The sequence below is a fragment of the Dermacentor silvarum genome, chromosome 8 (assembly GCF_013339745.2).
Source record: "Dermacentor silvarum isolate Dsil-2018 chromosome 8, BIME_Dsil_1.4, whole genome shotgun sequence".
NCBI classification, from domain to species: Eukaryota; Metazoa; Arthropoda; class Arachnida; order Ixodida; family Ixodidae; genus Dermacentor; species Dermacentor silvarum.
This window is the reverse complement of record NC_051161.1, coordinates 27175374-27201543: the sequence shown is the minus strand read 5'-3', so window position 1 is coordinate 27201543 and position 26170 is coordinate 27175374. Positions and strand designations below refer to the sequence as shown.

Below are 26170 nucleotides of genomic sequence, written 5' to 3'. Positions count from 1 at the left end.
AGAGATAATTATGGAGGAAAGAGGCAAAATATTTTTAAAAAGTTGACATGCATGAGAAGAGGCACAACATGTATGCAATCAAGCACTGATATGTTTTTTTCTTCTTCTTTTTGCATTTTGGTATTGGAACATCGTTTTTGTGGCTTTCTATGGCCACTGAAAAATATTGAACATCCTTGAGTGAACTATATCTCGTGGACGTGTGATTTGGCATCGGTAAAATTTGAACAGAATTGAATTGATCTCATTAAGGGGCGAGACAATTGCATATGCTGCCAACTAGCATTTGCTGCCACATGTTAAGGAGCCGCAAGAATCGAGGTGAGCCTAAGCATGTCTGGGATTACACGTCTATATGTTTTGGCGATGAACTTTATTTGTTGCACACTGCGCGAGGTTGAAAGCGCACATTTCTTCCAGCTGGTGACCTCCACACTTTCTTGAAGCTCAAATGAAATTGTTGCTTATCTAGGAGTCTCATTTTCTGTCAAGCATCTACAAAAAACTACAATGTCAGTTTTGTCGTTCGTTTTGAAATGCCCTTAGTGTTGTGTTATATTTTTTCCTTTTAATTTTGTTCTGTATTTTTTTCAATACGTTCTGGACTAGTGGGCGCAACAGTTGTCGACAGCTCCTTTTATATAAGCCCCGTCCTTTCTCTTGCTTTCTACTCTGACCTGATGCTTTCACGATCCAGAACCCTGAAAGGTTTAATGTCTGAAAGTCACGTTCAGTGAGGAATACCGCAAAGTAACTACATCGGATCGATTTCTCCAACGCGCGCCTTGCTATCGCATGTCAAGTTTTGTTTCTTATCGGGAGTAGTTATACATTTTACTGAAACCACAACGCTTATTTCTCAGAACAGAACTTATCCATGGACATTCGGAAGTGGTTAAAAGACACGGAGATGGGCAAGACTGAAGTGCCACCAGTTCTTTCTTCTTTCCGTTTTTTTTTCTAACTGCTGCGACGTTGCACGAAACTGTCAGCATTAGTTAACGCCATAACTACAAATAAGTCTAAGCTATTTATTTGAAAAATCTCAGATATACCCAAAATTGACCATTTCTAGCCCGCATTTTCAATGTATTAAAAATAAAGTTGGTGCCTCCATAAGCGAATGCACAGTAAAGTGCAATCTGTCTAAGGTATTCAGAAGAAATATGCAATTTTTAAAAAATTGGAATTTGTTTGTTATACTTTTTCTTTTACATCACGTTTTGATCATCAACGTACAGTTCAAAGGACGCTCGGGCACAAACAACTTTTTGTCGCACAAAATATCTTGGGAATGCATTTCTTGACACCTAATAAATACCCGCAATTTTTTAAAAGAAGTCAGGGAGGGTCGAGCTTTGGGATGGGTAGTTTGGCATGGAATAACCCGTAGTAGACTGTAAGGGTGAGATAATTTTACTTTTCCTACGGAAATTTACATTGCGTGGACGTCTGAGAAGGAGCGTATAGCAGTCGTGGAGCAGAAAGACAGAGCTGATGAAATAAGCAGGAATCAATAACGATCAGAAACGCGTTGACGGATGCTTTACCTTGATGCTTGATTACGGCAAGTCTGGAAATAGAGGGCGCTGCGATGCCGACGAATCTCGTATTGCGTCCCGACAACGCAAGAGCGTACAACTCAGCTTCCTAAATATTCGTCCTTTCGATGTCGATTGTGACGAGAAAAATGCGCGTACGCGCGCGCCTGGCTGTCAATCCTCCATTATGACTACAAGCTATGAAGCCACCGTAGGCAATTTTTCTAGTGAAGGAAAGTGACTGATATATTGAGTCGGCAAAGTGATTAATTTATATGCCATTTGGCAGAGGGAATATAATTTCTCAGAAAAGCCTAATCATTCCCCGACGTTGAAGTCAGCACGCTCGCGTCCGTCGCAGTGTTTCTGCGATGGAAAACCTTAAAGCTTGGTTCTTTCACTAAGGAGCCGGCTGTGATCTGCATTTGGAATGGCTCCCCAATTAATCGTTTCGGAAAACCCTGGATCTTTGAAGGTCATCGTCGACCATTCTTTCGGCATAATAGGACAGGCATGAAGTGATCTCGGAAGTACGTGTTTCTCCGAGGCATCTGGTGGACCTTTGAGACCATTAGCTCTAGACCTTTGAAAGTGATTACTGTAAAGGAGATGCTACGAACACTTTGTGGCGTATTATTCAGGCAACATGCGTTCGGGTATTCTGCACTGCGTAGGTGGTAGCACGATTGGTCTTTAAACCACGAGGGTTAATACTGGGATCATAATGAGGCCTCGCAGGATCAAACACAATGAGATATATTAAAGACGGACTAAATCATATTTTGTTCTTGTTGGAAGCCCAAATAGAATGAGCTAAAGGAGAAGCATCTTTAAGCTTCCTTCCCCCCCAAAATTACTGCACCGATCACCGTCTATCTATAACGTACTTTTTTACCAGTTTATCGGCGCACAGCGCTCTTTATGTACCTACGGCGTACCTCCTGTTCCTTTCCGAATTTATGCGTATTCCTGTAGTCTACGTCTGTGAAACTAATTCGGCGCACTTACTTATGTGGGTCTATTTTCTCCTTCTCATTTATTTCTTTTTATTAGTTTTTATTCTTCCTTTTGCTAGCTTCAGATTCAACGCACCGTATCGGGCCTACGTGTTGGGGCACGGTACGTCCAATAGCCGTTTCGGGTCGCGATGATGCCGCCGCCGGCGCCCGCGTACCCGCTATCGCCGGAAACGCGAAAAAAGTACACTATTCTCGCCGGGGTCGAACCCGCGCCCACTGCGTGGGAGCCGGATACTCTACCACGGAGCCACGCAAGCGCTTGCTATCGGGCCGCGGATAATACCCTAAGGCAAACGCAGGGTGACACGACTCGAGCCTCCGCCAGTATGGTGGCGCCATCTAGGTAAGAGGCCTGCGAACGCAGCGTCCGCAGGCGCAGACGACGATATGCGATTCAGACGAGTCGCGCAATCAACGCGCTCCCGACCTGCCGAGCCTCCGCCAGTATGGTGGCGCCATCTAGTTAAGGTGCCTGCAAACGCGGCGCGCCTGACATGTAAGTTGTAGTTGTAAGGCTTGATCGGGCTCAGCAGACTGCTGTGGAGAGAGCATTACAAGCCGCCGCTCGCCATCGACGTCGGGCGCGGACAGTTCAGATCGTTCTCGTCAAAACGAGGCGAACAGACTGCCGCGAAGACCCTGTTGTGCGGGGTGCCCAAATTGGAGCTAGCCTTGAGCCGCTCCACCAGCTTACGCTGTGACTGTGCGGCGCGTGCCGCGCAGGCCTGTGACTTTTTTGAAATGAATGAATGAGTGAATGAATGAATGTGCTGTTTTAGCCAACGTCTTTCGCGGCTGAATACAACAGATCATTCATTCTAAAAGCATGGCACGGCCATGCTTTTGAGACGATCGCTACCAATTTACTTCACGTTTGGCGGAAATCCTACTTCTTGCGACGGGACACGATGCCGAGTAACCATGCGGCACAAAGAAACCTTCTCAATGATGGCGTGTGAATATTTATACAAGAAACTGAACGAGGATGAAAATGAAAAAAAAAAACAAGCTGCAGATCCGAGTAGGAATCTACATAAAGCGAATCCTTGTGTGAGTGCATAAAGAGTCGAAACACGAGTTTGTGTGCTCCCGTTGTTTACAGCGGCAAGCCTGTTCACATCTCTCTTGGCACTCAGCGCCCGCACCGACGAAGCAGTAGGCGCGGGCAAACAGCCCATAGCAAGTTGTCGAACGCGAGACGCGCGCTTCATACCGATCGCGGGGCGTCCTGGCGTTTTTCTGGTTGGATTTTTCTTTTTCCCCGCACGGCCGCCGCCGCCGCTGCCGCGGATGCGCGGAGGCGAGCGCCATCTGGTGGTGGTGCAAAGAACCCAGCGGAGGTGACATCGGGCGCGCGCGTACTCCGCTGTGATTGGTTCGCCTATTCAGCTAGAGAACATCCACGCCGCAGCACCCACGGTTTGCAGCACCAGGCGAGGTTTGCAAAGAAAAGTTTCCCTTTTAGAAAGGAATGGCTGCAGGCATGCTTTCAGAATTGAGGCTGCCTTACAGCGTTATCATCTTGAAAACATTGGCAAATCAGAGCTTAGCGCCGACATGATATTGAAGTGCCGAATATTTAGCACCTTCTTACATTACATAAACAAAGTACTCCCGGCCGTTTTAAGAGAGGCAGAAATGTCGGGCACGTTGCAACTGTGATAGCACCGCTGTAGAAAAGGGGAAAATAAAGGGGGGACTTCAAGCTCGCTATCGTGTTTTTTTTTTCTGTTTCTTTCTCTAGCTGGACTCATTTCTTGCATTCGCGCTCTGGCGTTCGCCATGGCGACCGCTTGGTCCCGCGACGTTCATAAGAAAAACATGTCTTTGCCTGAGCTTGTTGTTGACTCAAAACAGGTCTTGGTGCCGTATCTTTTCTATTCAATTGCTCTCACTTTGGTCGACAGATTCCTTGAGCCGCTAGCATGTTTAAGTGGAAAGAAAACAGCGCGAGATGCTGATAGGCAAACACCACGAATTCGCTACAGCCTTCTAAGTTCTGTGATGTTTATTCTATGCGTGCATAGAGGGGCTCCAAGAATTGTTTTTCTTCTTGCGATGGCCTAAACCCACGCGTTGTAGCTTGTATGTGCATTTTGATATCTTCTTTTTCAACGACAATGAATGTTTTCTTTTGAGACTTTATTCTCTTGCGTCTTGATCCATAAAGCATTAACTCAGCTCTCTTGGAACTCGGCTGTAGCCTTTTACAACGGCTGTGACCACAGGCGCCCTGCACAATGTTCCTTTTCTCTGCGCAGGACGCTCTTCCTAGTATACTTGCGATATAGCACACCAGTTCTGGTCAATGCTAACATAACTAACATCCGTGTCCTACAGAACATTCAAGGCCTAGCCCTTCGAACATTTCTGGGGCTACCTCGATGTGCTTCAACCGTAGCAACAATTGCCATCGCGAGAGACCGCACAATAACGACTTATACAGCTGTCGATGCACTTCGGGCGCATGTACGCCATATATCGAGAGTTCCTGACCCCCATCTCATTCGCTTGCCTGAAAAAAGACCCCAGGCAGCATTTTCCAGATCCGTTGTGACTAAACAGCACTCTATGTCATTGAGACACTCACCCGCAACAAGAACGGCATCTTTTTGAGGATGCCTGACAAAGCCTCCTGTGTACCTTACTGTTCCGGGAATTGCGAAGATGGCTAGCCTGAGCTACATGCCTCTCAAGCAGATCACATTGAAGCTTTTGCATAGTTCGTACCCTAACGCAATCCATGTTTACACAAACGGTTCAGTCTCGGAACGTTCGACGGGCACCACTGTTACACCACGTCTATCCTTAGTCATCAAGTTTTAGACTTCGCACGTCACGACTTCTACAGGTTCCGAATTCGCCGCTCTTCGCGCTGCTGTGCAATACATTGAAAAAGAACAGCCTATCAAAGCAGCCCTGCAAAGCGTGTGAAGTTTACGACGTGGAAATTACGACAAACTGGTGTCCCAAATCAACGAAATTTGCAATTGCGTTTCTTAACAAGGAGATGATATAACCTATCAGTGGCTGCCGGAGCATTGTGGCATCGTTGGTAATCACCTCGCCGATGACGCTGCCCGACGTGCTCAGTTGGGAGCACCCACACTCCTTATACCTTCATCGAGGGTAGATGCGGCAAGAGAGCTTCGCAATCTCGCGCGTATCATGACGTTGAGTTACTGGCATGCCCCGCTAAACTGTAACAGTCGATTACACAGCCTTGACACTTCACTGAAACTGCAATTACCAACGACCGTTTCACGACGTGAAGCAACACTGCTCTATCGGTTGTGGGTAGCAGTAGCCTTCACTAACTCCTACAACGTACTATCGCATCGGAATGGCGGACTCACCCATGTGTGCTATGTGCAAGTGGGAAGAGACCATCGATCATCTTCTCTGCCACTGTTCTATCTTCGACAAACAACGCGAGACTCTCCAGTGTGCCTTGAACAGACTGGACGATAGGCCATTCACCGAAGCAAAGGTCTTGGGAGCCTGGCCTCACAACTCGTCAGCCCAGAAAGCCAATCGAGCTCTTCTACAGTAACTGAGAAGACGATCATCTAGTTTCCTGAATGCATTGCTCATAGTCCGTGCACGTCTCCTAACGCCCCGCTCTCTCCCTTCTTTCTCTTCCCCTTCTGCATTCCCCCAGCGTAATGTAGCCAACCGGACTCTTGACTGGTTAACATCCCTGCCTTCCTTATAACCATCTCTCTCTCTTCTACAGTAACTGAAGGCGACCGACTTGAGGGCCGGACTTCAAATATGCTCCACCTGGCTTAGTGCATTTGAAAGTGCGATCAAGACCCATGTCTTCTCTCTCTCTTTATTTCACTCCCCCCCGATCCCCTCCCCACGTGTAGTGTAGCAAACTGGATAAAGTCTGGTTAACCTCCCTGCCTTTCCTCCCTCAATTCTCTTTCTCTCTCTCTTCTCTATGTACGCAGTATGAGATGGCACGGTTGGTTTTGCTACGTTCCAAAATTGCCAAAATCATGAGTGCTGTACTTTCTTTAGTGTTCCTTTGTCCATACGCAAAGGCGGTGATGCAAGGAGCCTGTGGTGTTATGCGCAATGATGCAGCGACACGAATGCTCCAGCACAAAAGAACCAGTAATTAATCGTTCCCTACAAGCTGGTCTTAGTAAAAGGCACGGCTGATGTTTGCCTTTCTCTCTGATTAATCGCAGCACGTCCCTTCTAGTAGACTGGTTTCTCGTGCTCTGTACGGTGATAAGCCCAGAATCAGGGCAATAATGCGCAGAGTCAACACTATGTTTGGAGAAGTCAATTGCGCACTATTATTGGTTCCCGTAGCTATGTTTCAACGGTGTGTCGTGCATGAGGGGTGTTTTTTTTTTTTTTTACATCGATTTCTTTACTGCTAGCGGGGTCTATGCCATATTATTTAAGCAGCCAACCTTTAATTTTACTCGGAGTAGCCGGAACAGCTGCTTTATTCATTATGCAAAGTTTATTTTGAAGTACCATAAATAGCCCAGTTACCTACTGTCAGCTAATGATTATTTCCTATTTTTCTGACTTCACAACCATTCGTATCCCTGCACTTCCGCGTTTCTTGCGTCGTTGCAACAACGTGCGCTAAAAAAGAGAAAAAAATAAGAAAAGAAAAAAAAACATAGCTAGGTAGCTAGCTGGCAAAGAACAGCTAAGATCTGGCAAAGGCCAGCTTCTTGCGTCATGGCAACAACGCGTCATGGCATGACGCAAGTTAAGGGAAACCATGTAGTTCTTGTTGGAAGAAGATTAATAATGACTTCCCCGTGTATTCTTACTTGCATGAAGATGGAAAGTTGCAAGAAGCTTATTATAGGCTCTTTTAAGGGGGAGTCACGCTTCCCCGTTTATCATACTACAGGGTAAAATACTGAAATGTATATACAGGCTGGAAGAATACGATAGGTTAACGACGGCTTAATGCTAACGCGGAGTGATGATTGTGTGAGCGCTCGGGCAAAATTATCAGGCATCTGCATCCTTGTTTCTAACGGCAGTTTTTTCCTGCCTTGAGCTGGTTAATTTGCGCGTACGTGTTCTCGGCCCCTGCCCTACCGCTACTCTTTTTAGTTCTGGTTTGTTTTTTGTGTTTTTTTTTTATTCCAGCCATATTCTGACAGAAATGTCTTCATGCTCCGACTGGCTTCTCCAGACTGTTCTGTGTTCCCTTTTATTTTTGACTGCGTTTCCCATTGGCGTTTTACAGAAATTTAGCTATTCCTGACCTATTTGCTTTCACTGCTTTCCTTTTAACTTTCAGTGGTGGCTGGAATGTCATTTTGTGTCATCGCTGGTGTGCCGAAGCTCATAGGAACCGGTTAAGTACAGCGCGAGTGGCCTGTATTGGTAGTGACGTAAGCGTAGTTCTATCCGCGACGCCGTTTATAATAAGTCAGTGTTCTTTAGAGCCTCCAATGTCTTCTCTGTTGGAATGGCGTTTGCCAATTAGGTACTACCGTAGTCTTTACTGTATCTATTCTTTCATCCCATGACTTAGGCTCCGTTCCAATACTCGCAGCGGATCTCTAAACAGACAGCTAAGCTGACGGCGGCCATCTTATGTCTCGTTCCAATACTGACGAAGCTGGCAAAAGAAAGTTTCGCGGAGACAACATCGGTTACATCGACAACAACTTTGCTATCCAAAGAAGATGGCGGCTGTGCAGATTGCTTGTAAATTCGACAGGAAGGTCGTCTGCGCCAAGAAAACGTTGTCAGATTCTTTCTTTCTTTTTTTTAAGCACCTAATACGTTTTTCGTACGTCCGCACATACAGTCTTAAATTACACCGAACATAACTCCCTTCCTTCCCTACACCTGGGAGAGTTCGACCACTCCATCACAAGAGATCCGCGCTGCACTATGTCCGCTGCTGGTAGCCCATATCAAACACATCAATAGATCCAAACCAGTAGAATCACCACCACCGGAGACTGAGCTCGACGCCGACACTGACGACTCGAACTATAGTCGTTAAGAAATAAAGTTTATCTCCCTCTCTCAAAATACAGCGATAACGTGTACTTTTTTTACAAAGATTTTTTTTCTTGTCTACGCGAGGTGACGTAAGATTGCAGAGACATCTTCCCAATGAGCTCCATTAGTCAAACTCGAAACTTTGGTCTTGGCAGTCAAAGTAGAGCCTTCCTTCCATGCTGGCCAGAATTCGAACCCACCTTTAAATGCGCGGACGTTCTCGCGGGTCCTAAGTTTCGTTTTCTCTTCCGGCACGCAGGCCCGTGGCAAGGACTCCTCCTCCGTCGTCGCCATTTGCGGGCGTCCCAGGACAGCACGGCGTGAGTCGCCCCATGCTCGCCGCGGATGACCGGCCCGAGGCCAGCGCTGCCGGCCACCACGGCCGCCGGAGGGCGAGACCCACACATGGCCCTGCTGAGAGCCGCGGCGAAAAAGGTCAGTGTCTTAAGTTCGCTATCGGGGATCCAGCAGACGTGTTTGTTCCTTAGTTTCTTCTTTCCCCTACTTTCTTTCTTTCTTTCTTTCTTTCTTTCTTTCTTTCTTTCTTCCTTTTTCTTTCTTTCTTTCTCTATCTCTTTCTTTCTTTCTTTCTTCCTTTCTTTCCTTCTTTCTTTCTTCCTTTCTTTCTTTCTATTTTTTGTTTTGTATTGAACGCGCAAATGCGTGAATTATGCTGCTTCTCTTATTTTTATGGTTCTTTTGCTATTTTTGTTCTGTTTGATATAAACTGCCCGAACGAGAACAGTCGCTCAGTGATAGCAACGCTCGTAATAATCCAAACAGCAGAAACTGCATTAAAGACGTGTCAGGTTCAAAGCTGCACGCACGCCGTCCTAACGGCTTGTGACAAGCGATTCAGAAGTAAAAGGCTTCTCTGCGCATGGCTATTATGCATCCGCGTCCACTTGCTTGACTCTCTATTGGAGCGATGGCGCTTACTACGCTTCAGAATTCGGTTGCATACGCATAGGCTGAGAAAAGGGTTCTGCGGGAAGGACACTGGATCACGTTACGCTCGAAAAAGGGCCACATCTTTAGGGCCTACAAAGCTCTCCTGGCGCTTGCTTGCTTCATATATGCTGGGTTCTGAGGGGCGCAGCGCATTTTCTTAACACAAGTTGTGAGCAGCGGAAACACTGAAAAAGAAAAATTCAGCCAGCGTTTTATTCGAGTTTCGTCTGCAAGCTAAAAGATCACAAGTAAGCTGGTTCCTAGCACCGCGTCTGACCATCGACAGTCGTTAAGACTGCAGTTCCAAACAGGTAACGCTTAATCCACACTTGCAAACGTTCGTCATTCAGGAAGGTGACACAAAGAAAAATATATTTTTCCTTTTACCCTGCTTTCTATACTCTAACAGATTTAAAATAAGATTTAGCCCTTGCCGTTGCTCTGATTTTTCTCAAATTGTGTAACAAGGTACTTTTTTTTTTAAGTCCGAATAGTTCAAGTGAGGCACTTCACTTGAACTAGCGAAGCAATTCCTTCTGTTTCCATTTATCCCTTCGCCAGTTCAGGGCAGCAAATCAGGGGTCTCTCTTTCAATTAGCCTCCCTGCCTTTCCCATCTTATTTATCTCTCTTTCTCTCTCTATCTCTCTCTTTCATTCTTGGCATCATTGTTTGCCCTATTCTTCTGGAATTTTCGTTCTGAATATGCAGCAAATCTAGCCAATATCACTGTAGGATGTCGATTCTCTTATGGCGAGATTCTCTTACAACTGTGATTTTTCGTTTATTCTGTTTCTTGGACGAAGACGGTAAGCAAAGATGCCCAGTGCTTCATTGAACGTTGCGGATGAAGAACTGAGCCCTGGTTGCAAAGTTTAGTTTCTTTTAAATTTTCTTGTAAATTTGTTGGAAGAAAAACGGCTTTCACTCCATTAGCGGTTAGCCCCAGATTTTCCTTTTGCTTCAGCTTCAAACATACTGAAGAACTACAGCTGCGATCACTTACTTGTAACAAACGAACGAAAGAAGAAGGATGGAAGGAAAGAAGAAAGAAAGAAGAGAAGATAGATAGATAGATAGATAGATAGATAGATAGATAGATAGATAGATAGATAGATAGATAGATAGATAGATAGATAGATAGATAGATAGATAGATAGATAGATAGATAGATAGATAGATAGATAGATAGATAGATAGATAGATAGATAGATAGATAGATAGATAGATGGATGAAAGCAGTGGAGAATGACCAGACGAGGATGAAATAAAGGAATTGAAAGACAAAAGGAGCAAGATTAGGGGAAAAAATATGTGCACTTTTGCTCACCTTGTTCGTAGATACACTGACAAAGTAAGAAAGTCAAGGAAACCGAATGCAGCGCATCGAAGCTGGTTATCATCTGTAGCGCCTACTGAAGCTTCACAGGCACTATTATTTCTTATTTTATTTTTTGTTGCTACGTCACCTCCATTACTGTCCTTCATGTCACTGCATCGTTCTTCTAAGTCGTGATGAAAAAATTATCAAAAAAAAAAGCTTTGTAACGTTGCAACTATTCATCTTCTCAGCGCGCTGAGAATTCGTTCCCTTGTCATTTCGCACCGTGTAATTTCGTTAAAGCGTACGATGGGGATGACATTTCTGGCGCCACAAGTACGGAGGAAGCCACAAACAAGAAAATAATACAAGAGGGAGACGCGCAATCAACGATAAGCATGCAGAAGACACAAAATTCCCGTGTAGTACCAAAATTCGAGCAAAGAAAGAGGCCAAAAGCGAACTGAAAGAACCAGTCTTGGTGAAAGCAGCAATGGAGGACTGCGCGCCGAAGCTTCCGAGGCGAGCGGGGCCTTGAAAGCTAATGTATGCGGAAAGAAAAGCGGAGGATGTGCTGCGCCCACTGGTCCTAAATTAAAACACAAGCTGGCGAGTTTGTTCTGGTCTGTGCCATTCTCTTTCTTTTCCTCACCATTTTATCTTGTTCTTATCCTCATTTCCATCTTTTGTTCACACTTCTTCCTTGTCTGCCACCCTTGTCCTGCTTGTTGAAATTGAGCCACCACCTTCCCCTCCTCCATCTTTTTCCCGCCAAACAATACGGTTCGCGATTGCGTTGCGTGAACGAGCCATTCACATTCTTCTCAGATTCAATTATTCTTTCTTCTATTTAGCCACCGTTCTCTCCTCTTATTTACGTCATAAAGCAGTTTCATTCTATTCTGCACATCGGTACTGTTTTTTTTTCTGAGTTTTTTTCCCGTTACGACATTAAAGTTAAGAAAAGAAGGGAATAGAATATGATTATTGATTTTCTTCGAGTTTCCGCACGCTGGTATTGCGTGCCATCGGGGCTGCCTACTATTTCTTTGATCTATGTAATTGCTTTATCTTCACTTTATTACAACGAAGACTTACGCCAGTTCCTAATGCGGCATTATAAAACTTCAACTTAGTCGTTCCTAACGAAAGAAACTGCTTTTAATTTTATCCATATCCATGATTCTGCTATCAAGAAAGGGAAACATACTGTAATGTGGAATCAAGTCAAACACTTCCGTTTATTATGTTTATCTTGTCAGCGAATAGCTCTTCTTATTAGCGCCCATCTTTTTTTTTTCTATAAAGCAAACTTTCTTCGCCTGCCTTTTCTTAAGCAATGCACCGCTTGTTCGATTCAAACACCATTGTGACCGGTCAGCAACGAAGAAGTATTGTATTCGATTGAGTACGGCAGGTCCCGTTCATTGGAGCATTATAGCTCGACAGCCTACTACTCCGCACAATTCTTCAATCCGTCGAGTATTCGTCGTTAGTTATTGACATATGATTGACAGAAAAATGCCCGATGTGGAGGCCCAGCGGATATGGTGTTGCGCGACTGAGCTCGAGGTCGGGGGTTCAAACCCGGCCGCGGCGACCACGTTGTGATAGCAGTGGATATGCAAAACCACTCAAGTACACTGCACCCGGTGCACGATAGAGATCCCCAGGTGGTGAAAATTAATCCCGAGCACCCCCGGTACAACGTGCCTCAAGATCAGATGGTGGTTTCGGCGCGTAAAGACCCAGGCATTTATTTAATTACAAGAACAACGCCTTTTTCTTCCAACTGTTAACTGTGCAGTGTTTGCTGCTGGCGATTACGGGAACTTTCATTATACACGAGAACTATTAGTTAGGAGCATATCACGATAAGTGAAATTGAAAGGAATGATTCTGCCTTATGACGGTGACAAGAACTTTATTTGGCCCCAAGAAACTGTGGGCCAGGGGTGCAGAAGGCTCCCTCAGGTCAAGTCGGTGGCTCCGCCCACGATGGCACCTGGAGGCGAAGTCCTGTTGCGATGTCGTGGGCCCTCTGGACTGCCTGGAGCTGGATGTGGTGCTTGTCGCTTCTGAGGAATTCCTTCTACCGCTCCTTGGTGGCAAGTGTAGAGTTTTCTAGGGCTGGGCACAGCTAGAGCATGTGGTCGAAAGAGCATGAATCGGCTCGGCATTTGGGGCACGACTGCGGCAAGTCTGGATCTATCCTGCTAAGGGACCGCCAAATGGGGTACGGGCGGATCTGTAGCATTCTGAGCGTGCTAGCTTGTGGTTTGTTTAGTTTTGGGTGGGGAGGAGGGAACCACCTCCTTTCCAAGCGGTAGTGTGAGACGATTTCATGAAAAGTGCACAATGGGTCTTTCTGGATGCAAGCCTCGTTACAAGGATGGCCGTTGTCGGCTGCGCGGGTCGTGAAATTGCGCGTCAGCTTATATCAATAATTATTCAGACTGCTCAGAAATCGCCCGTCTGTGGCAGAAACTAAACTATTCTGCGAGCAAAAATGGGCTTTACTTGCGAAGATGACGCCCGATTGACGCTATTTCGTCCGCGTGTTCTCGTAGTGCATAGTTAAAGCTGTATTAAACAACGAGCGCACTCTAACACGAGCAATCGGATATGCTATGTTGCAGCTCGAGGTGGCGTTTGGACCAGGAATCCACTAAGCCCATTGATGAGTACGTCCGGTAGTAGGAATGAAGGAAAAACGGTTTATTTTAGACTATTTACACTGGCTCCAGATATGGAAGCCCACTCCTTCAGGAGCATACTAAACGACTGAATTCACATCAGGACACGTCAGCACCTTACTGCTCCACAGGTCTCCGCTTTGAATACAGTCGTCTTCCCTAGGAGACTGGACTAGGGAATCTGATGACGGTATCTCAGCTAATCAGAATCGTCGAATCGGTCGAAATATCCCTCCCATGTTGACGCACCGTTCCGCCGGGCCCGCCTCCGATGTGGCACCCTCGCCCCCGCATTCCTGAATCTGCGTGGCCATCTGGAAAACCGAGCTCGGCACTGTTCCCCACGGTGTTGGTCGACATTGTCCCCTTCCATCAATTAGTGGCCTCTGCCTGGCGGTCCGCTGGTCAGGATCAGCATTAGACAGAGTGGTCTTCACGGTAATTACCGTATCCACGAATGGCGGTGGTTGTTATTGCCTCGACGCGAGCTCCTTTGGTAACGAGTCGCTGTCTATGTCCGGTCGTTTCCGGTACGTGCGCTGATGAATGGACTGACTCGTGCCAAATGTTTAAGGAATACGCTTTTCCAGGTTGAGACCTAACAGCTAATAAATAAATCACTACAATGGCGACGCATCTGCTACCTCTTGTCGCGTTGTCCCACACGAATATTTCAACAACAAGCAAACAAAACTATTTTGCAAGCGCAGGCATATGATGCATTACAGTCTACGTATAAGATAGTTTAAAGAGCATGCCACGTAAGCAGAGTAATGTACACGAGGACACAGTTTCACTGGCTCGGAGGTGCTGCAGTCGAGATTGCCCCAATTAGCTTACGTCATAAATAAACGGCTACTTTCGTACTTTTAGCAGCCTTTAGTTTGAACAAAACAAACAAAAAAAGGCACTCTGGTGTTAATAAAATATAGTAAATGTCCGACAGTGAGGTGTACTTTGCCATTTATTTCTCACTGAGAGGTAATCTTGGCGAGCTTTAAGCGATTTCGTCATGTACGGCGCCGCTTCAAAAAGATACATGTAGCTATGCCTAGAAAGGGCACCTATGCCGAAAAAACAGGTCCTAGTTATGTAACATCGACCACGAAATGAAAAGTAAGCGTTACGCTGGCGTCGTCATCTTTCTCTTTGGGTGTGTCAGAAACAAGGGTGCGCACGTTTATCTGTGTGCGAGAGAGGGAGGTTAAAAGCGAATGCCTTTGAAAAATGATACTCGAAGCTCCGGACGTGGGTCCTCCCCGAAAGTACACGTCCTGAGCAGGCGTCCACCTTTCGGAACGAAAAATATTGGCCAGAGCGAGAACTCTCAGGGCAAAAGAGATGGCAGCCTACGGCTCTTCGGGGCTTAGAAGCGTGCATCGTTTTCTGGGCTCGGCAGGGAGTTAGATAATGTGGATCACCTCGATTAGAAGAATGCTCCCCTTTGCACACGTGACCGCCCCCTTATATGCCGAAGCCTCTGCATTGGCTAACCGTGGCAGCCACCGATGAAATAGTCAAGCGCCTCGACTACTTCTCAGACGGCACAATGATTTCGTGTTGTCCCAAGGTCAACATTACCGCAGACCGCCGCTATGCAGCCGCGACCACTAAACTAAATATTTACCGTGTGGCCTTCCCCATGCCGTAGCTATATATGATTTTTTTTTCGCAGAGAACGAGCGAATAATATATATTCCCATATCATAAGGCCGACCAAGCCTGTAATGGATGACAGTGTAATCTCATATTTTTTTAGCCTCAAGGTTTATGGTTGTAATACGTTTCATTATATATAATGTCTGGAGCATTCCGTAAATTTATAACTAAAATCAATAAGTTGTTACCGTGGTTACCTAACGCAAGCTACAGTTTCCAGAATGTTGCACGCTATTCCCCTGACCCAGTGCAGGACACAAAATAAAATAAAGAGGCAGCAGAAAGCTTCGCGTTAACGGGGGTTGCGCGAAGAAAAAAAAAAAAAAAACGTGGATTGCGCTACATCTGGGAAGAATTCGCTGCTTCGGCAAAGCACTAATGTTCGAAACAGCGGTGGCAGTATTGATGACGCGAGTGGCCGGCTTCGATGGAAAGGACTTCGCAGAAGTGCCAGCGAAAACAAAACGTGACCAACAGCCATTTCTCGCACTTTGCCGCTCCTTCGGCGCGTTTCTGTTAGTATAGGATAAATTGGATTTCGTCCGTAGACTTGGGCTGGTATAAACGCAGTCATTGTGGGCGGCTGGGACCTAAACCTAAAGCAACATTCGGTCTCACTTTCAGCGCATGGTGGCCTCCTCCCACACATATTTCTCGCTATGTCAGCGAACAATGTGCGACGAAAGAACTGACTCGCTGCCTTAGGTGTCTTCGCAGGGTGTTTATTTTCTCGACGTCGAAAACGTGTTGCAATGGGAGCAGATCTGTCGCAAAACTATGAAGGAGGCGTGTGTGTGTGTGTTTTTTTGTTTGTTCTTTTTTTGCCCAAGGCGACGATTTCACTATAAAAAAACAATAGGTGACCAAATACAAATACAAGACAAATACAAACAGATATCAATACAGCTCAGCGGCAGTCGAGCACTATATCTGGAAACGAGACGTTGATTACGCCTCCCCTTCTGCCGATACTTCAGAGCAAAACCCGGGGTAATCTCGTATTAGCTTGGGCCAGATATATCTAATGAATCAAATAATAAATCAGTCAATCAAATTTCACTACCGTGCCTAAGAACAACCTGGTGGTCTTGGTAGTGGCGCACGCTAGAACTAGTACAACATATGCACACAGATATATATATATATATATATATATATATATATATATATATATATATTGCTACAAGCGTGCAATTCTTGTATGATTTGGGTATGTGTCGCCAGCTGTAGTGGCATACGGGGTAAGATAGGGAAGAAGACGACGTTCGCCTAGCGACAGCGAAACCTCGGCTGGCGCTCAAGACCGTCGGTTGCGTCCCAATAAACCCTCTCTGCACAGATAGTGACCCGTAACAATATATATATATATATATATATATATATATATATATATATATATATATATATATATATATATATATATTAGCAGGAGCAAAGAGTTCACATTTATTACGATTGCAGTTTACAATATATAAGATAATTCATATAGCATTGCATAACATACTATAACTTAGTACAACACAGTACAATTAAGATACAAAAGGAACAATGACAATTCTGGAAATAGGTTACTTTCGTGCGAGTGTTCATTTATTAATAATAAATCTTCAGTCAATCAAACTATCATTTATTAACCGTGCCCAGGAACAACCCCAAGGTCTGAGTGCTGGCGCACGCATACTTTAAAAAAACAAACAAGCAAACAAAAAACTGCGATATAACTAAAAAGAACACGTTTGAAAAGAGTAGCACGTACAACAAAGCGCAAGGTAAATAAAGAAGGCGTAAAAGGGCGGTTGAACAATTATGAAACTATGACACAAGAACGCAAAACGGTGATCGGCGAGTTATGAAAAATATCAAGATCACCAAAGTCAGCGTTATAAAGACCCTGTATTCTGTGGATGGTTGAGTGTTTGTGATGACAGGCAGGAACATGGAAAGGTCTATGTTCTCTGGTGATCTTGCGCGGAATACGAAACATGACACAACTAAGAAGTTCGGGGCAGGTGAGGATACCGTGAAGGAGTTTGAAAAGAAACAGAAGGTCAGCACGATTATGTCTGCAGCGAAGTAAGGGCAATGACAATAACCCAACAGTGCTAGAGCAAGGTACAGCGTCCATGTTAGCAAAGCGGTGATGATATATGCTTAGAAACCTTTTCTGGGCCCGGTCTATTAAGTCACTGTTGTATCTAGAAATGGCATTCCAGACGACCGACGCGTATTCGAGTTGAGGAAGGCAGATTGTTATTTACGACTTCTGGAACGATGTAGGGAAATTAAATTCATTCGATAGTTTGCAGCGCCAAGAGAGTGCACACCCCGCATCACAACGTGCGCAGTGCGAGATGAAAAGTGTAAGGTTTTATCAAAACGTACACTGAGATCATTGATCTCGCAGACCCTTACACAATGGTACAGAATCTACCGAATAAGAAAAAGAAACGCTTACTGTTATGCTTGAGGAAGTCATGACTTTGGTCTTTGCAGCTTTCAAGGCGAGGTTGTTATCTTAGCACCATTTAGAAAAAAAATAACAAAACAGGTCAGACTACAGGATGTGTCAGTCATCAACAGTATGAATCTTCTTTAAATCTTGATGGCATCGGCATATAGAAGGAACGAAGAATTCCGAATAGCACAAAGAACGTCATTAATAAATATTAAAAAAGAGTGGTCCTAATACCTTGAGTGATGCTGCTACTTGGCACGTAAAATGATGTTTGACCATTGATATTAACATATCATGATCTATCAAGAAGATAACTCCGCAAGAGATTAACAACTTACGAGTCAACACCAAAGTGGGTAAGCTTGATCAGAAGCATTGAGCGGCTGGCTACATGGAAAGCTTTGCTGAGATCACAGTAAATGGTGTCAGCGTTGAAGTACCATCGCGGAGATCTGCATCATGAAAATTGCGAGATTTGTATTGTGGAGCGCCCGGTGAGAAATTTATGCTGATTCGGAATCAGTGAGTTGTTCGCAGTAACAGATAATAAGTTGTGAAAAGCAAGCTCAAAAATCTTAGACGTGGCACAGAGAAGAGAATTCGGGCAATAGTTGGAGACATCGGTTTTACAGCGAGACTAAATAATAATAATAATTAATAATAATAAAGACAAAATTTCTTCACGATGACGCACGCGTTGGGTGTGTAACACATGTTATTGTGTATGCATGTTTGCAAGGAATGTAGAGCAATACTACGTGGAATGGAATATATTACACATATTTTGCCTTTCTCTAAGTTGTAAGTGACTGCCCCGCGTTTCGTAGGTTGCTGCAGAGTGGCTGATAGATTGAATGACCTGTGATCATTCCGCAGCCATACAAAAGTTGAAGGTTATGGAGAAGCCAGGCGATACTCTGTACTTGTTGCTAAATCTTTCAACCAACAATAATTAATTTAATAAGTCATTTATGAGCGATGCGGTGAACATCGTCAGAAACGCTCAGAAGGTTGCCTACGAAAGCACAGTAAGCCGTGTACAGCTTTGTATCATATCTATTCACAATATTGCCTTGTAGCAAGAAAGGCTCTTTATAGAATTATTTTACTCCGTTTGTTAGTAGTGCCAGCACGAGCTTTCCCGTGGTATGACCTGGTCTTAATGCACAATAAACATCATCCTCAGACTCAAAAACACACGTTTGAACAATTTTTTGCTATTTAGGACTGTCAAAGCGGGAAAAAAAGCTTATTTGTCTGGATTGGGACAATTAATCTGGTCCCGTGGTAGAGGTATAGAAAGGGGATAGGGAGAGCTTAATATATATATTATATTATATATATATATATATATATATATTTGCATTTACCGCGACATCGATACTCATTTTTTGTGTGCTGGTTTTAGAGTCGACTTTGCTGCACAAAGGATGTTACTGTGGTGGTGCAGTCTCTACAGGGAAGCAGTGGCAATACTGTTCAGAAATTCAATGGCACGATACTTTTCGCGGGAATAGTGGCTGGCCGAAACAAAAATACACGAAAGGATACATACGTTCAACGCAAGGCTGGAATCTAAATGATGCGACACTTCTTTGAGTTAGGGAAGTAGCAACGACAGCGAATGACACGAGCACCACCTCCTCGCCTGCAGCTATTAGCTGTCGGCGTCACGCAGACGAAAGCGATGTGTGATGCTTGTCGAAGAGAGAACGTCGATGAGAAGGTTATGGGGGCACAGGGAGGCACTACACACATATAAACGCATTTAAGAGTTATACTGCTCGTGTCAAAGCGGCGCATACACTCTGGGGTATGACCAAGAATGGGTATATGTGCAGTGGCGCATACCCCGTTGCATATACCCAGCGCTGAAGTCGTCTGTTCGGGCACCCACGCAAGCCGTCCACTCGGCAAGACAGCAGGAAGCCCATACCCATGTGACCCAAGTTGTCTATACGTATCCACAACTACGTCCGCCAAGAAAACGACGACAAACGCCAAAACATGGAAAAAAGGCAGAGAAAGCTTCGCTGCAAAATGCTTTCATTCGTCGTTTCAATTAAAATGCTACAGCGCGAGCTTCCTGGACATCGTTATGATGCCTTTTGGACTATGGTAACACGCTGTGAGCCCCTGTTCAGAATTGTTAGAGATAGTGTCGACACGTGCGCTTGAACCCCACGCACAGAAGTCCAGAGACGTTGGGTTCTCGTTCTCAGATGAAAAGATAAGGTTTTACGAGCAACATTTCGTGTGCAGCGAGAGGATTGTGAAGCCTACAAGAAACCACAGGGAAGGAACAAGCGGCCTAGTGATCGAAATCGACAGTTTTCTGCGGCATCCAAAGGAGTAATAGTGTTGTCGTGACTTGTAGTGGTGCTGGGAACAGTGCCTGATGAACTGGATTGGACGTTTATTTAAACTTTATTATAATATTGCTTGCGTTTGTTTGATTGCTTGTTGGCTTGTTTGATTTGTTTCGAGTTTATTTGAGCTGGCCTAACATTGGTGCGTGTGGAATGACTAAGCGAGAAGGAGCAGCAGGCATTACCGATGAAATCAAATTCTACGCGGACATAAAAATGGAGAAGCAGAAGGACGGGTGTTCCAACTTTACGATGTTAACGAGGTTGTGCAGAACTGCATGAAACTGACGCTGGTGTTTCAATAGACGAAATGCTTCGTGCATCAGAGAGGAGTTGAGGAGGCTGTGATTGGTGGAGCGTAACTTTAAGCATTCCCGTGAGGAAAAAAAAGAAGCCACGGAGAGAGAAAATAGTGAATTACGGCAAAAATACAACAGAGAAGAGTGAACATGATGTGCGGGGAGGACGTCACGCAGCAAAAAGGAGTAAAAGTACGGCGTGGATTTTTCGCATCGCGCTCGAGCGTTCCCCTTTTTTTTTTCACTTCGTTTCTGCCCGTGGATTCTCGTTTATTTATTTTTTTATTTAACCTCTCAACGTTATCCTGGGTGGATTTGCTGCAACGAGGGTTCATAGGAGCTAGGGTTCGTGCCGCTGTCGACGCCATGTCATTCACATCAGGGCACGCGTAAATGATAACGACCCCAGAGGCGCCCAAACGAGCCATCATTTGTAGCGTATTCTGTCTTCCTTTCTCTCCCTCTCTCTTCGGCAACAACCACATCCAACTTGCACATTCCCCAAGGTGCTCGTCCTCAAAAACGCGGGTTCCTGCAACTTGAATCTCTCTCCTTGCTTACAGCAAGGTGAACATGCTCTCGTTTAAGATTATCTTTGTTTGTTTCTCGCCGCTCTTTATTCCTTCTCGGAACGATATACCGCATATGCATGATGGGCCAAAGCCAGCGACATGGTGATGCCAGCAGGGCATGCCCGCCGCTCTCTTCTGGGCGAAGAAGTGAAAAAACAAAAAAGTATTTTTTGGAGGCCGCGCTGTCTTGCATGCATAACTCGTATTCTGCCTCGTCACTGGAGCGTTGCGAAACGGAGTTGCACCCCTTTCGCTAACAACACAGGCTCCACCGTAAACTTCCAACTTTCTTTCTTTTTATATCTCTCTTTTTGGACATACAGGTTGCTATTCCGCTTACCCTTTCTTTTTTTCTTCCCGTAGTCCTATCGTTGTATATATCTTCCTATCTTCTTTGTGACTCAGGCCCGTATTCACAAACGGAACTTACCCTTAACTTACGACGTAAGTAGCCGGCCGATGCTTAACGCGTTTCATAGACAGATCTTGTACTTAAGGTAAACTTTAATCGACACTTGAGTGCCGGAAAGTATAAGGTACAGCCATTGGCAACCTTAAATGCGACTATCGCTATACTCTCGCCCAGCAAGAAAAATGGCCGACTGCTACGGCAGCCTCACCGACTTTCGCCGAACGTGTGCACTGGAGGTTGAGGCATACCGATATAGCTTTCTCCCTTTTTTTCTCTTTTATTTTTTTTTCATCGTCCGCGTGGGTTGGAAACACACAACACACACACACTTTACGCACAAACACCGCATGTTTTCAGGAACAAAAAAAAAAAAAATTCGGGACGGCGACACACACAACCGCAGTGGCTCCTAGAACCAATGTGAACTTATGGCCAGACGACTTTCACTAGAGCGCTAAAACCGAATAGTTGTTTGTATTTTACTCAGCAAAATGCGCGTGCAAGCACTGCAACGTTTATATCCGTATTGCTCTGCTGCAAAAATTAATTTTTTTTACAACTGAACCGATCGTACACGTAAATTATTTACGTATCCTCCACACCAGACGACATACTTGACCCGAAAAAGTGTTACTTTCGAAAGTGATACTTAAATGTGGTTTTTGAAGTACTCTCCTAAAACTGTCCTCTCACTTGTCCTTTTCCCGCACTTATTGACGCCCTACTTAAGTTCCGTTTGTGAATACGGGCCTCAGTTGTTACCAGCGCCTTAAACTTATCTTTCTCGCTATCGCTCGAAATATTCCTTTGTGGACGCTTTCGGATTCGGCCGTGTCGCTTCCAATTTCGCAGAGTATTTTCGCTATTTGCCCTGTAAATCTCATCGAGCTTACTCCGTCTTATGTTCCAATTTGTACGGCCAATCGATTTGGTGACTTTCCTTGCATACTGCATACTCTGTCGTCAAGAACTTTATTTATTTTTAATTTGTTTAAGCGTACTGTCAGCCTTTTTCGAGCTTATGCACGAAAAGAAATTTGAATGCAGGTAATAGCTTTTTTAAACACGGGTGAATATATATATATATATGAAAATAGGGCTCGGTGTGGGTAGAAAAGGCAACGTAACATCTAATTACGCTATGCAATAAAGCATCCAGCATTAAAAAAAATGTCACAGTTTCGCCCTAAGGGCGAAGCAATGAATGCGATAGCAACACAGCAATGTCATACGAAGTAAGGTGAGCGGCTTTGGTAGCAATATGAATTGTAGTAAACATGAGCTGATTAAGTAAGCAGGTGTGCTGCGGCGTAAGTAGACCGACATGAAGAGAGACTCGATGACCACGAGAAGGCGCGTGTGAAACGGTGGTGTTGATGAGAAGCGCTTCCCGTGGGCAGCGCGTGCGAAGGGACACACCTGTAGCGCTGCACTGGCGATCCGGGCAGCATTGCATGTGTAGCGTGCGTTGGAAAATGTGGCCCGACTATTACTAACTGTGGTGTGAGCGCGCACAAACAAACATGAATAGATCACACTGAATGACTGCAGACAACGACTGTCAAAACGCTGGCAGCAAGCGCATATACGCCGCAACGGGGAAGGTACGTGCGGTCTATCGCTTCAACGGAAACTGAGCGGCGAATGTAAAGGTCAGAGCCGTGTGGAGATAAGAGACGGTGCGAGCGAGCGACGAGCGCGGTTGTTGGCAGAGTAGAAATGCGCCCCCCCCCCCCCCCCCCTACGCTCCCTCCGGCGCTCGCTTCTCGCTTCCTTGGTTGCGCGTGGAAGATTGAGTGCGTTCGCTCTCCGTCACAGCGTGCGTCCCCGCACGCTTCCGCTCGGGCATACGGCGCGCGGCGAAGATTTTATCTATACGGAACCTCACGGCGACGGCGACGGCGACGGCGACGGCGACGGCAGAAATCCGGTGGAAGTGTCCATATAATTGCTATCGCAATAAAACGTTCAATACACGCATCGCAACAGGCGACACCATGTCAAACCAGCTTTGAACAACGTAATAAAAAGCCGCGGGCATCACAATTTCATAGCACCACTGAAAGAGCAACATTTCTCTGGAAATGCAACCCAAAGTAAATCTCCATACTTCTCTACAGCGTCTTTTTCTCTCAACCCTCACGTCGGACCAAATATGAAAAATAAACTTGTGTTGTTCTGCATTTCGCTCCACCATTCACGCTGCTGTTAAAGGAAAAGACTGGCAACGGTCGGCATAAATGTTGTCACTCCTGTTGATGTTTTATGGGCAAGTTACGGCATCACAATTCTTTTGTTTTTACCATTGTAGCCTTAGGCGCACTTGTGCTATAAAAGCACGCATAACTAACGGTTCATTCTTGTTATTCTTTCTTTTTGGTACGCTGATGAGACATTGCACTTTTTTGTGTGTGTGGGAGGAGAGGGGGGTGCATATCTGGCAAGACAACTCTTGCGGAACAATTTCTCAGGCACTTTCGGCACAGCGCTGTGGTCCGACAAATAACCGTTTTTTTCTTTCTCTCTTTATTTTTGGACTCCATGCCGCCATTATACAGTATTTACTGGCCCCTGATTACCACGCTTTCTTGGAACGTTGCGTTGACTCTTACGTAAGCCCAGAGCACGGCGGGAAAGATAATGGCCTGCATAGCGATGGTCTCTGTGCTTGCTCTTCTGTAACAAAATTATTCCTTTGGCAGCCTTGACTGTATGACGACAAGAGCTGTTACCAGTTTGCTCTCGTTCTGGAAGTCAGTAATAAATGTGGTGCTGCCGACTAGCTCCAGTAAGCGTCCGAATTACACCATTACAGTACACAACGTTAGTGGACGAAAAATAAAAGAAAGAGTACTTGCGCAATAGACGCACATATAAGAACAACCGAGACAAAATGAACATGACGTGTGCTTTATCGTCATTGTAATCTAGTTTGGGCACTCCCTTTACATGTCCCTGAGTAATAAAGGAATTTTTTATGTAGATACGGAGAGAAGGTGATGTTCTCACAGGCGTTGAAAGAAATGTCAAATCATCAACGCGCCTGACACTTGTGATTTGGGGTGCGCTAACAAACTCTTCCAAGAAACCAGCCTTCAATTACGCAAGCTTCTCTGCCTCTGAGTTCCCGGAGTGCCGTGTACAGAGTGGCGTAATCAACTCGACGAAAGGGATTCGGCAGCTACCGTGCGATCCGTTCGTTAGGATCCTTTGTCCCACGGCTTCATTCGTGCTCGGCGCAGTGCAGTTTATGCCAGCCGTGATGCGTCACCCAACGAAATAACAGCACGAAAGACGCTTCCTGCATTAAAATGACCAATGTTAAGGTATACAAAGCAATCTCATCAAGGCTTCTTAACAGCTACTACTGTAGAAGATTTTCGAGCTGACTTTGTTAATGTTAGTTAGGCACGCAGGAAACAGCGTGCCTGACTATACTTTCTATGGTCTGAAAGGCCTAGCGCAAACGCTACATCAGTGCACAAAGCACACTAGAGACGCCGGAAGAGGCAAACTTCAGCATCGATAGTGAAGTCTGGAACCCTTGGCGCGTCGCACTCTTTTTCTTAAAATTATTATCAGTGTTAAATGAGGTCTTGGTGCTCCCTAGACGGCACCGGCTGCTCCCTTTCTTTAATTATTATACTCAAAAACGTATGAAACAAAACAATTGAGAGAATACTGGCATGACAACCATACTAAAGTAAATACACACAACATAAATACGCAATAACAAATGTTCATGGGCAATCCATAAAATTCAATTGTTCATGTTGAAGCGGAAATGTCATCTCTCGTTGGTAGCAGACGACGCAGCACTCACGAATACGCACGCACGGAGCACGGGAAGGCGGTAACAAAAGGCATTACAGGAACAAGATTATGTGAAAAATGCTGTCAAAAAAAAGCAAGAAGAAAAAAACTGAATATCTTCTACAAATATAATGTTGTGGTCAAAGGCACGATAATATAATTTTGTAGTTGTTCCACTGTCGATGAGGCTTTGTGTTGTAAACCACGAAAATTATTAAGAAATTATCCCCGCATTCCTTAAAGAATTTATTGTAAAACTCCTAAGAAAACACAGACTTGTACAGTGCATGACGGCCCGAATTTCTGACATGAACTTTGTCGGTCGGTGAACTGGCAGTAGCCGAGAGAATGAGCTGTCATGCCTGCTGAGTGCTTGCAGCTTTTATGCACAACATACAAACAAAAATACACAAACAAACAAAAATAGAGTAAACTGTGGTTGACAACGAAGAAAGACAGTCTTTTTAGGGCGCATTAGTGTAGCGTGTGGTTTGTTCCATGTTCTTTTCTGTTTGTTAGTAGGGATGCATGAGCGGCTCCCCCAGAAGATCTAGCTTGTCATTCTCTCGCCACTGTTCAGTTGCCTGAATTTCACCTAAGCCACCTTACCCTGGTTTAGTATCACCTTACTCATACATGGCTAAACTTTTTTTTTTTGGGGGGGGGGGGGGGAGAGGGGGGAGGGGCTTTACTTAACCTTCCATTTCTGTCTTTTTAGGCTGCACTTGCCTGGGATCACCCCACATTTTTATACTGCACTATATTTCCGTTGAGTAAAGCCGCAGCACCGATTTCGATTTTAGGCATGCACTTTTTGAGCGAACACATCTGTGTTTCATTTACAGATGTTTTTTCTTGTTTTAACAGCGAATCTATTTAAGCCAGCCATAATTTGTGCGTGTGCCACGAAATTATCATCAGCATAGGCTCGAGCGTCGTCGTCGTCTTCCGTAATTTGTGCGTGTGGCACGAAACTGCCGCGCCGTAGCCATGGCAGCCAGGCGACGCCACACAGACACAGCTCCGCCGAGCTACCGCCAGCTGCGCGCAATTGCGCATGG

The 26170-nt window shown here is 45.2% G+C and overlaps 1 protein-coding gene across 3 annotated transcripts in view; it reads left to right on the top strand.

The window, feature by feature from the left end:
* Positions 1 to 26170, top strand: part of LOC119460887 (suppressor of lurcher protein 1) — a 485454-nt gene that overhangs the window by 162672 nt on the left and 296612 nt on the right. For all 3 annotated transcript variants that reach the window (XM_049655114.1, XM_049655115.1, XM_037722002.2), the window contains exon 3: positions 8823 to 8998. In XM_049655114.1, coding sequence (XP_049511071.1) covers positions 8909 to 8998 — 90 coding nt within the window. In that variant the 5' untranslated portion in view covers positions 8823 to 8908. The remainder of the gene's footprint in view (positions 1 to 8822; positions 8999 to 26170) is intronic.